Source organism: Copadichromis virginalis, linkage group LG23 (assembly GCF_057382275.1).
Source record: "Copadichromis virginalis isolate Kocher_CV1m ecotype Utaka linkage group LG23, C_Virginalis_male_GT1.1, whole genome shotgun sequence".
NCBI lineage: Eukaryota > Metazoa > Chordata > Actinopteri > Cichliformes > Cichlidae > Copadichromis > Copadichromis virginalis.
The window spans coordinates 28,925,746-28,938,886 of NC_140639.1; the positions used below are offsets into that span (position 1 = coordinate 28,925,746).

Below are 13,141 nucleotides of genomic sequence, written 5' to 3' on the forward strand. Positions count from 1 at the left end.
TCGCTCATCACCTGCTCACCTTCTTTTCTCTCCTTTTCCCTCCCTCTTCCTCTGAATTTAAGCCACTCCTCTTCCTCTGACTCCCCGTATCCTCCCAGAAGGATTAATGCCTTTTCTCTTCATGTTGTCACCATGAGACCCAGAGTGATGCATATGCTCTGTGTGTGTGTGTGTCTGTGTCTTCATGTCCTCAGCTGCCTCTGCTTTCCATGTTTTCTGCTCGTCTATCTATGTTGTTTTTTCCTTTCCATCCTCACTCGCCGTCTTGCACAGAAAGAGGAAACAGACAGATTGTGCTCTTAAGAAATCACTATACAAACACCATATGTTTGACTATGAAGGTGTGTAAACAGAGACTGTGTGTGTGTGTGTGTTGTTCCTTCTGTTTTCTGTAAGTCTGTCTGCTTCGCTCCGTCAGTGAAGGAGATGTCTGTATTTGATTCAAGATTCGCTTGAATGCTTTCACTTGCGTGCTTTGCTTGATCATTGATCATTTTTGACCTTGCTTGTCTTTTTCAAACCTCCTCCTTAGTCTCTTTAATTTCACATCAAACACACAAACACACACTCACGGTCTTTTTCTTCTTTGCTATTAATTCGCTCTGTGGCCTTGAGGTCCACTGTGCTGTCGGTCAGTGGAGTATTTCTCTATCATGGAGACAATACTGGAACTCTTTCATGTGCTGCTCCTTCTGTGGACTGAGCAAATGCTGTTATATGAGTGTGTGTGTGTGTGAGGCACTGAGTGGACGTATCTTTTTTTGTGCCAACACACAGGCATCTGCTTCCTTTTTCCTTCTCTCTCACTCTCTCGCTTTCACTGCTATCAGACCTGGCTCTTGTCACACACACCCTGGCAGGAAAATACAAACACACACACACACACGTGCAGGCACACACACACAAACACACAGCCAGCAAAGAGAGTCCATTCTCCCTCTACATCTTTTTCCTGTCACCCTTTCTCCTTCGACAGGAACATTCTGTATTTTAGCTCAGTGCAATTTTCTGTTGATTAGAGGTCTAAGAGACATCCAAATGACACAGAGCTGCCCTGTTTTTGTTGTTGTTGTTGTTTTTAAAGCGTTTGAATCTAGTTTAAAAGTAAAAGTTTGGTAGATGTATGCATCACCGCTAGCCATTGTTTCAGCATTTCAGCAGTTGTATGCTGAGGGGAGAAAGAAAAAAGTCCAAACCAAAGCAGGTAAGCTTTAAAGAGGAAGTGGTAAGACGCCTGGGAGCCCAACACATCACAAAGTTATGTTACTTAATGTTAGACAATGTGACTGTCCAGAGCTCTGACCATGTTATGCATGAGTAGAATCTCCTTTTCTTCTACATATAGAAAAAGATCTAACGGCATTTTTAAATTGGAAAAATGGGCACTTGGTAAGTCTGAGTGTCAATCCATTGCAATAGAGAATAAATCTCCTGTTCCTGATGAGCTCCACTGGTGCCCCCTTCTCTATCAGGACCCACTCGTCAACTAATCAACATCTGGAAGGAAACGTGAATGCAGACGGACACATTTGCTGGTGGGTATTCCTGAATCTTACCTGTTAACTCTGGCTCAGTCTTAAAAAAATCTTTTTTATTTCATATTTTCCTGTGGTGGATCTCACAGCGGTCTAGATTTAGCTTGTGGTGCTTAGTGTTACAGCGTTCAGCATAGTTGTAAGACTAACGTTTGGTTAAACGCTGAGTCAGAGATATTGGCTGGAAGATAAACTTTTTGACCGAACTGTGCAGAGAGTGAAACAAAGGGAACCACAACCATAGTAAAGGGTCCCAGCCAGGCTTGAATCTGAGCCTACTGACATATGGGTCACCTGCACTACCTAGTGAGCTATATGTGCCCTAAGATGTTGACTTTTTATCCCATCTGTGTCTGCATTCCTTTGTTTTCCTACATTTAAACTCATCCGTTCATCATTAAGAAAGAAGCCTCCTAAAGCTCACCTGCGTCTGTATCTTGCCCTCTGGTTGCATAATTTTAGCGTGACACACCTTAGAAGCTGTGAGTTTGGGGACCCCGAACATTTAGGAGCTTTTGAAAAAAAGCCACACACCATTCAGCCTCCCAGCCACTTCACATAAATAACATAGAGCTACCTAAGTTGCTCTTTGACACAGTCACTGAAATTCGCAGTGGGCACGTAGCGGCCATTCCCACGTAAATCAGGAAACATGATGCTGATTCACAGCTTCCTCACACACAGGTGAATAAATATCAATTTGACGGCATATCGATGCGTCTCATCTGTTTCTCAACAATGTGAGTTGTGAGTGCCTGAGTGTGAGCTTTTAGTCAGTAAGTGTGACATTAGAAGTCAGAGTGGAGACTGGAGGCTCCTCCAGGACATCGGCAATATGTTTCCTTTCTCAGCTGCTCTTTTGTCAATCAGTCACTGATCTCACTGTCAGCAGGACAGTGACAATAACGTTTCTCTTTGTTCAAACGGCATGTGACTGAGAGGAAGGGTCTGCGTCCTGAGATTGGGCCTGTGTGTGTGTGTGTCTGTTGTCACTATCTCATCAGTGTCTGCGTTTTGTGTGCTATCATTACAAGCGTCTTCGTTTCTCCGCCTGCTCCGGTTTCGCGCGTGCCTGTTCACACACGTGCTGTTCCTCCTCAGATGTGTGTGTGTGTGTGTGTGTGTGTGTGTGTGTAGTCTTCCTTGTGTGCGTACGTTTATGTGTGTCACCCATAAAGAACAATAGCCTTGGTCATCTGACTGAGAGGCTGCAGACCACTAGCATCACATGATAGAGGCTGAAGGCCACGTCTTTGTTACCAGGCCTATTGTTAAAGCTAAGGAGACAGCTGGGGTAGGAGAAGGGAATCACTGCATGCTCAACACACACACAGAGTTACAGGAAGACCATACACAGTCACACACATGCACAAACACACACATAAACCGCCCCTCGTGACTCCAATCAGGCTCAGTGACAAAGATGATGCCTTCTTCTTCTCAACTGGAATACTAAGACACACACACACACACTGCAGGCAGATAGCTATAATTATAGTGACAGAAACTGGCAGGTGGCATTGTCTGCAGCATACCGCTCTCTGTCAACCAGCAATAGAAAGCAAGAGATGCCGGGGAAGACTCGGAGCTCATTCTTGGAATGACAGCAGCCTCGAGAGTGTGTGTTCATGTGATTTATGGATCTGCGTGTGTCGCACAGAAACCCAGTCCCACATATACAACTTATAATGAGTAATTAAAACAATGCACCTTTCAAAACCTCAAGGCTTTTGTAGAGAAGTGAAGTCACGAGGAAACTCTCGTTAAACTGTGTCTGCTCATAATTAGACACACACTTCAGTGTTTTGACTTCACCTTTTAGCACGACTCAGATCTTTTCCTAAGTGTTTCAATAGCCTGCAGTTCACAATGTGTTACAGGATGCTGGTGTCAGGTGTCGCTGTCCCGACCTCTGTAGTGCCCATCCCCCTCCACCCTGACCTACGCAGGCATATACACAGCAAAGCAAATAAGTATGGTATAACAGCTTCATAGAGGACTAACACTTGTACTGTTAATCTGAGCTGGTTCCCTTACGCCCTTTTAAACATTTGTATTTTAATTTGTTCTTTTAATATTTTTACAAGGGCGGGAAACATTAAATACCTGGGGGTGGTGTCAAATTAAAAGCTGGTGTCTCTAGAAGTGCTCAAAACCCAACATCACATGAAGCACAGCGAGCGTACTTTAAATACCAAGTCCAAAGCTCTGAATGCAGAATGAGGCAGAGATCAGAGCTGAGAAGAAAAAAAAAAGAGGGTGGAGAGCGAAAGAAAGCAGGACAGGTGTAGTCTTTGAAATTCACCTCCTCTCAAAAGGGCTGATGAATTACTGTGTGTGTGTGTGTGTGTGTGTGTGTGTGTGTGTGTGTGTGTGTGTGTGTGTGTGTGTGTGTTTGTCCCTTCTGGGTAGGTTATGACTAGAAGAGGTGAGGACGGCAGACAGACTGATTAAAATTAAGGGAACAATGACAAACTTAAGGTTGACGCTGATACAGAGAACGCATATTTAAGAAATGGGGGAAAAAATCTGCACTCAGGGTTTTGTTTTTTTTATTGTTACCAGTGTGAAGAGAAACACGCCTCCCAAAATCGATTCCTGGGAGTTGAGCTCAGACCCCCTTTTCACCGGGCTCACGTGAAGAAGAAGCGGAAAAGACGATTGAATAGATGAATAACGAGAGCGAAAGGGTAACAAAGAATCTAAAACGGCGGAGAAAGACATGAGGAGTTTAGCCTTTCATGAAGTGCACAGCTTATGAAATCGGATAGCCCTGAAATGTGAGTGTGTGACCAGCCTGTGGCCTCCAGGTGTTTGTGAGTGAGTGTGTGTATGTGTCGTTCAAAGTCAAAGGGTAGATTTTAGCAGAAACCACACCCACCCTTCAAGGGAGGGCATCTCTGCTCCTTTCAGACAAATACAAATGAGTATCTGTGTGTATTTGTGTGTGTGTGTGTGTGTGTGTGTGTGTGTGTGTGTGTGTGTGTGTGTGTGTGTGTGTGATGTGCAGCTGTGCTGACAGAGACAGTAAGGATAAGTATAATTTCCACTAGCTCCCACTCGGCTGGACTCGACCCAATTTCCAACATTTTCCATTTCAACTGTGTACCACCTAATGTGTGCAGAGATGTTACAGCAATGCGATTAAAGTCCCGTGACATCATTTGTATGAGACACAAACACAGATATCAAGGCGATGCTGTCATTTTTCTTGTTGCTCTCACGACTCATCGAGTGCCACCAATCAGTGGCGAGCAGTCTGCTGACGCCACATTTTCAGACCGACTCAGCTCGCTTGGAACTCTGGCCTCAGCCTCCAAGTAGATACGCCTATGGTATCAAAGTCCTATGTGACTTCCTTATTGAGTTATCGTGTTCAAAAGATTTTCAAAAAACTTGACCTCTGACCTTAAGGTCAAGGTCACTCAGATTCAAGCTCGTCTGAGATTTTTAGTAGATACACCTGTGGCATCAACTTGAAACTCCTATGTCACTTTGTTCTGAACTTATCGCATTCACCAACTTGGGTGTCCAAGTCACCCAGCTGCCCGCCCCGCAGGGTGAGAAGAATACCTCATCAGCCTTTTATGGCTGAGGGGTAAAAATGTTCCTGGTACCAGGCACTACCACCTAATGGAAAACCCTAAAGCCTGAGCCGAGACGAGCCGAGCTGAGCAGGTACTGGTGGAGTCAGTCTGCATGTTTAGGAATGTGCTCCCGTTTGCTCTGGCAGGCCTAACCCACCAAAGCATAAATCCTTAATAAGTTCAAAACACACACTCTCAGGCAAGTCAGGAGCGGCGCGCCTAATGCTGCTGGCAGCCTTAACCAACAACTCGTCAATCTGTTCTCGGTATATTAAAAAAAAGAGGAAACATTTCTCTCCCTCCTGGCAGAAGGTAGGAGCTGACACCTTTCCCTGAGCGTCCTGGCAAAGAAAACCCCTCTGTCTTTTTTTTGTTTGGTTTTTGAAGATGAGACTATTTCCTGTTTCCTCTCTCCCTTACTCCAGTTTCCTTCTTCTTTTCGCCTTCCTCATTAGTTGGTGGGCAGAGCTGCAATTAGCACAAAATTGTTTCAGAGATTGGGGGGGGGGGGGGGGGGGTGAGGAGAGAGTAAGGATGGAGAGACAGTGAGAGAGAGGGAGAGGTAAACAAGACAGAAGAGTTGAAAGAATGTGGCTGGAGGAGAAGGTAATTAATGAAGGTGCTATAATTACTGGGGCCTGTTTACGCCAACACACACACACACACATACACACACACACACACACACACACACACACACACACACACACACACACACACACACACATCACTTACCTTTCCACTGCAATAACTATTTAAAATGCTGGCCCTGTAACTTTACTAATGACAGGCTTTTTTGTTTCCTCAACCGAAGCATGGGCCATTTTAAAAATTCACCACATAGAGCTTTAGTTAAGATTTGGCTCCATTTTAACCAGGAAAACATAACCTTGGAAGTACAAAGATGTAAAAAGTAACAATAATAAAGATGATGACACAATAGTAAGAGTAGACATAAGATGGGATGGAAGGATTATGGAGGGGAAGAACAAAAATTAGAGCAAAGGTGGAGGGAAAAGTTAAGGGGACAACGGGGAGGAATTGGAGGGCGATAAGAAAGAGGAGGAGAGGAGAGGACAAAGGCAAATGAAAGGAGGATGCGAAGGAGAGGAGGTGACGAAGAGACCATATCAATAGAGGACACATTCAGCAGGAAGAGGGGGAGGAAGGAGAGGGAGCAAGGAAAGAGCAAAAAGTGGAGGAAGGAGAGGAGGGAGGGAGGTGCGATGGGGACAAACCAAGGTGGAACTCTGATGATGCTAAATTTGGCGAAAGGAGAAGACTTCTGTGTGTGTGTGTGTGTGTGTGTGTGTGTGTGTACATGTCGGGAGACTTGCTGAATCGGCCGTGGTTCCAGTTTCACGCCTCTGAGTTTGACAGAGGGGGAGAGAGAGAGGGGAAAAGAGAAGGAGACAGAGAGAGCGAGAGGGTCCCTAGCCAGTAATGTTCCCTCAGGGCGGAAAAGAAGGAGGGAGGTGAGGAGAGGAGGAGGAGGAAGAGGCAGGCACGAAAGGGGACAAAGTAGGGGAAGAAAATGTATATGCACAGTTACAAACACTTCATTGCTTGGAGAACACTCGACCTTTTTCTAATGTCCTTACAAGCATTATAGCTTTATAGTATAACTATCAACCTTCATAACTTCTAACACAATCTGTATTTATACTGATTTACTATATTTACTGTTCACCACAAGTCTTCTTAATCAGACATCTGTTAAGACCAACTAGGCTAATAATAAGTTATTGACTTTATATAAAAGCTGGATGTGGCCTCCAGGTCTGAAGAACAATCTATCATCTAATTACCAAACAAGCTGAATCACCAGACCAAGGTGCTGGACCCATCTGGCGTATGTTTTAAGTATCTCGCTCTTCGCACTGTGTAGCTGCATGTGACCAAAACAGCTGGACAACAAATGTAAAATGAAGCTTCGGATACAAAAAAAATCACACCCCTTGCCTTCAACTGCAAAAACCTGTCATAATCGGCATTCTTTCCCATGGCCAGCAGAGGGCAGCTACTCCGATGCAAAAAATTAGGCAGATCACATAGGTACGGTGGCCCTGAGAGGGCAAATGCACTGAAAAGCACAAAAAACATAATGGGAACAGATAAAAAATAAACAAAAGATGAATAAAATACATCGGAAATAGAAAAAACCCCCGCAGCAAATGCTAAGAAAATACAAAAATAAGAAAACAAGTGTTTTTGGGGACACAATAACATGGCAGAAACAACAAGCTAACAGCAAACGGCTAATAGCAAAGAGCAAACAGCTTTATTTCATATGAACCATAAGATTAAAATACTCAATGCATCATTTTCTCCCTAACAACACTGATTTATACTGTGTCAATACCAAGTTCAATCCTTTGCATTCTTTACTTCTTGTCACTTCCGCGGCTTGTCCGTCCCATTATTGTATCCCCAGAAACACTTCTGTTGTGTTTTATTCACATTCTTTAGTATTTTGTGGGCTTTTGCAGCATTTTTCTATTTGCTGGTGTTTTCTTAAGGTGCAGTTCATTTGACCTCTCAAACCCGCTGTATATTGGAGTCAGTTGGCACAGCAAAAAAGGTCGTGAGTTTGAATCTAACGGCCAGCTGGGGTCTTTTTGTGTGGAATTTTGCATTTTCTCCACAGTACAAAGACGTGCATGGGTCGGTTTAACTGGCACTTCTAAATTGGCCATTAGTGTGAATGTGTTATTCCTGCAACAGGCTGGGGAACTGTTCAGGGTGAATCTCACCTCACTATAATAGCTAGACTTCAGCCCCACTATGACCCTAAACCGGGTTTTATTTCTCTATTATTTGTCTATCAATTGTGAGTTTAAAGTGAAAAATGAACACAATATGAAACTCATTTTGTAATATTTGTCCCAGTTAAACTAAAATAGATGCAGTAAAATATAGTTTATCAGCTGACTCTTTCCCTCAGCCCTCCCTGTGTCTGGTTGTTCCTGTTAAAAGTGAATTTTTCCTTCCCCCTTTTACCAAATGCTTCCTCACAGGGGGTTACTTGATTTTAGGGGTTTTCTCTTTATTATTATAGGGTATTTACCTTACAATATAAAGATCCTTGAGGTTGCTGTTGTTGTGCTTTGGCGGTACATAATATATATGTTATTTAATTGGCAATAAACTAGTACATACCACTGAGCACGCTCAACTCAAGACTCCATCTTTTACGTAAGGTTTGTGGTCTCGATAAGGCTCTAGTTTTTGTGTTTGTCTTGTACGCGAAAACCTAGCCACTGAATGATGTTTTTCCAGTACTTTAATGTAGTCCCCTTATTTTAAAGTTTAATCAAATGCAGCTAAGAACAAATAAGATCATTTTTAACAGTGTTTGGTTACAAGTGCACAACATCACATGCTAATTCTTAACAAAACGTGTTTAATGGCTTTAATAGCTCAGTTTCAGGTTTAAAGAGTTTGTGGGCTGATTTTCAAACTGCACTGTGCAGTCAAATGGATGCAACTAATGAATGCATGAACGGTACAAACTCAAATCAAACACTTTCTGTCATCAAAAGCTTAACTGAAAGCTTTTGATGATTTAAAAAAAAAACAGCTAGTAATGATCCTACCACAGGTTCACCTACAGAAACCTTGTTGTGACTTTTACTTCCTCTAGAAAGTCAAATATGATTGTCTTCTTGGCCAAAAAAGTGCAACTGAGCCCTGGTTTAAAGGTCTTCTGGACCCAGTTTGAACTTTAAACCTGACCCTCCTATCTCTATGAATAATCACACATACTCATTATTTGCATGCGTGTGTCCGCTTCCTGTACATGCTCTTTTCATACACACCTGTGAAATGCTACCTGACTCTTGTTATGCAAACTATGCAAAGCATTTGCTATTCATTTCTCCAAATAGCCTACTTCAATATCACAAACCCTTTGCAGCATGAATATGAGGGTGTGTCGTGTCTGCGAGTCTCTTTATCCATTTAAGCTTTGGCATTTGTATCCTTAAGCAAAAAAAGAAAAAGCGAAGTGTGCGTGTGTGTCAGCGATAAGGTGTAAGCTAATGGACATCTAAATGCTGCTGATGTTACATTGGATAGTTTAAGGGCCCTCAGGTCCCCTTAGACCAATACTGGAAGAGGAAAAGTGAGAGAGGGAATGTGACTTCTGCAAATCGCTTTGACAAGGACACCCGTGCCTCGAGCGGCGTCCTCTCTCGCCTCATCGAGCACACACACAGCAACATCCACACCTCAGCAGAATTGTGAGGTGACTGTTGCACTCTGAACAGCTGACTTGGTGGAGGACATTTGTGTGAGTGAGTGTGTTTGAGCTACGCTGAATTCAGTTTTAATCCGGTAACGAGAGAAACGGGTAGAAAGTATGGGAAACTTTTCAGTCTTACTAGATCGAGGAGGCTTTTGATTTCTGAAATGTTTGGAGAAAAATGGTACTTTAATTAAACTGAAGGCAACCTGACATTGCATTCCAAAGTTTGGCAAACAGATATTTTTTATTAAAAAACAAACAAACAAACAAAAAAAAGACCTTTTCCAAAAAATGTCATGTTTTTGGAAGATTTTGTATGGGTTTAAGAGAGAAGTTAAACCACCAAACTTTGCAAGAGAACACCACTAAAGATAAAACATAAGTTTAAGAGGGCTTACCATTAAAGGTGGAGCACAATATTGAAGCAGCGATATATCTTATTGCTTCAACTTTCAATATGTGAGCTACACACTAGTGCAGGTGTACCTAAAGCAATGGTAAACAGTGACAGCCGACCAAAGCAAATCATTGAGCTGATTAAATGAAACAAATATCACACACACACACACACACACACACACACACACACACACACCATGATACAGTGAATAAATACACAAGTTCTGCTTTTTGTCTTTTTAAGGGTATTACTATTTTTTAGTTACTCTGATACTAATGCAGCATCATAGATAAACAACATATCAAGTAGTACAGACGTGCTGTAGAGTGACAGTTTCCCACTGTTGCTTACTTTGAGTTTCCCTCCCTATTTGCCATTTTCTCTCCATATTTTCTGTCGTTGAGTGGAACGTCTACTTCCTGTTATACAAATTAATACACCTGGCGTCCCCTAAAAAGGACAGCCCAGCTTACCTCAAAGTCGTTGGCCTTGTTGTAGTGCATGTTGAGTGCCCTGAAGAGTTCGGCATCTCGCCCCACAGTCAGCTCCTCGGCAGCAGTCACACCCTCGTTGATGGCCTGCCGAGCAAACTTCTCCATCTGGATGTAGTAGAACTCCCTGAAGTTGCTGAACCACTTGATCAGCTGGGAGGTGATGCATCGATTGAACTGTACGAGAAGAGCATCATAAATATAAAAAAAAGAGCTTTAACATTACATTTCCACCGCATGCACATGTTCCCGTAGAGCTGGGATTTTCCGCATGTGTGCAATAGAACTGTTGGTCTTAATAGCAAAATCACAACATGTCCTCTAATGTTGTGTGTTTTAATTCAACTAAATTGAATTAAAACTAATTAAAACTAATTCAATTTAGTTTTATTTACATAATCACAACGACAGTCACCTCGAGGTGCTTTATATTGTAAATTAAAGACCCTACAATAATACAGAGAAAGCTCCAACAATCACTCAACCCACTATGAGCAAGCATTTGGCGACAGTGGGAAGGATAAACTGCCATTTAACAGGAAGGAACCTCAGGGAGTTTGTTATTTATGTTTGTGTTCTCTTTTTAGCAGCATCAGGTTGTGTTAAAGTATTTTTTGTTGAATCATACCAATTAACATGATCCATTGTGCAGAAATTTTTGATGACTTTTGGTTGTAAGGTAACAAATCTTCGAAAAAGAGGCAGAAGACGGACTGCTTATTGCTGCTTCCTGTTTGTTGATGTAGACGTATCATAGCACAGCTGATGTTTTCTTTGGAACTTATTTGCCTGATGCTCTATCATCAAATTTGCCTTGAACTGGGCCTCCGTATGAATGCTCACATTACATTGTGGCACTACATGTTCAGATGAATTTGCTTTTTGTTCTGCAGCCTACATTTTCCATGCAAGTCTATGCAAATATAGCTCTAATTGTATGTCAACACTGTGCCGGGACTAAATAATAAGAAGGAATGTAGACAGTGTTGTTTTTTATTTGAATTTTTTGGTGTGTATACGTACACTGGAAGTTAGAGAAAAACAGGAACTATTGCCCCAATCAACCACCCCCTCTCCACACGTCTGTATTTGTCCTCCTCATTAGCCACTAGTACAACGAACACCTTTAGGCTCCTCGCTGGAGAAAAAACATCTCTTTAAACTGCAGCAATCACACAAGAATATCCCAAATATTAACTTATTGTTATGCCAGTTCGGGCTTTCACACAGAGCCAAACTGACATTAACAAGTCGTTAAACCCTCATCCTCATCAGCCTTACGACCACTGCGGAAAACGTCTGTTCCGATCCAGTTTTTTAGTTTAGCGAAGTTGTTTTTACCAAAATGTTATTAAATAATTGAGCTTTTACTAAATTAACATCAAGCTAGTTGTAGTGATATCAAATACTAATTTGAGTTTGGAAACAAACAGCTACAATTTCACATAATTGGCAAATCATCATTTTCCTGCACCAATAAATGATTCTTTTTTGATAATTTTCCACCTTTAAATAGATAAACTTCTTGTGTATTTGTATCACAGGATATAGAGCAGGAATAAAGGAAGGAAAAGGGAAAGTATCAGTGCGTACAGCAAGCACTGTGTGTGAAAATGCACAACAAACTTGAAGGGCTGAACATATTTTAAGAGATTTCTGTAAGTTTTAAGAGAATCATTTGGAGGTTTTTAAGGCAGCATTACATATAAAATATGTCTGAGTTTTCATCGTTCTCTGGAAAAAGAAATAAAACCCCCCACACATTAATGTTTTTTAAAAAGCACAGCGACAGCTCAGTGAAAGTGTATGTGGTGTGTTTGTGTGTGTGTGCTCAGTGGAGGGGAAAAACGGCTTTGACACAGAGATTAAGCTCAGTATTGTTACAAGACATTGTCTCACAGGAGCGAGGGATGAGCGAGAGAGATAGAGGGAAAGAAAGACAGACGGGGGAGAGCGAGCCGAATGGTGCGAGGCAGCGTGGAGAAAAAAATAGGAATGCACGGAGAGGGAGCGCAGCGGAGGACGGCCGAGGGAAAGAGATATTTTTTCAGGAACGGTTAGAGGGGGTGACATAATGGAGCATAATAGAGCGTGGTGCTGTGTGTGTGTGCAGGAGAAGGAAAGGGAGTTGGTTTTAAAGAGCATAGTGACAGGAGGGAAGAGTGTGTGTGTGAGTGTGTTGGTGACCCACAAAAGAGTAGCATGAAGGGAATCTGATAACTCAGCAATTAACACATACAAGAAGATGTCATTTGTAAAAAAAAACAAAACATAACCATCCTGCCACAAACTCAAAGTAGGATAACAAGGACACCCACATTAATAATTAACATATTTTAGTTATTATTTTCACGAATAAATAAAGGTTAATTATGCAACTGTTTGTGTATCTGTACCATACAGGCTTCCAGATATGATCCACCTAAGAAGTTGGAAGATGTATCACAGTTTATCTGAGGATGCTGATGTAAGAATTTTAAATCCAGCAAAATTTTCGAAAACCTAAATTTTGCTTCTTCACTGTCTGATCACTGAAGTAAAAGGTGATAGGCATCAATTAAATAATCATTTAAGTCCCAATTTGAATTCAAATTGCCAGCATTTTACAAAGTCTCAAATATAATTACACGATTCACTCAAAAGTTTGGGGTCACTTAGAAATCGCCTTCTTTTTTTTGTGTAATCAAAGTTTTGGTTTTAATAATATTAACAATAAAAAATAATCAGGGCATTGACAGTGGTTAAGACTTTTAATGGGCTTCATATGTCATTTTCATGCAGCCATCACACCGTGCTCCAGTGCCACACTGGGCTACGTAATGTAAGCATAGCGTGTTAAAAGGCTAATTGATTATTATAAAAGCCATTTTCCAGCCATGTTG

General features: G+C 41.9%; 1 protein-coding gene across 1 annotated transcript in view; it reads right to left on the minus strand.

The window, feature by feature from the left end:
- Window positions 1–13,141, minus strand: part of prox1a (prospero homeobox 1a) — a 43,491-nt gene that overhangs the window by 10,477 nt on the left and 19,873 nt on the right. Inside the window, exon 6 of the mRNA XM_085448349.1 lies at window positions 10,242–10,436. Within this exon, the coding sequence (XP_085304475.1) occupies window positions 10,242–10,436 (195 nt within the window). The remainder of the gene's footprint in view (window positions 1–10,241; window positions 10,437–13,141) is intronic.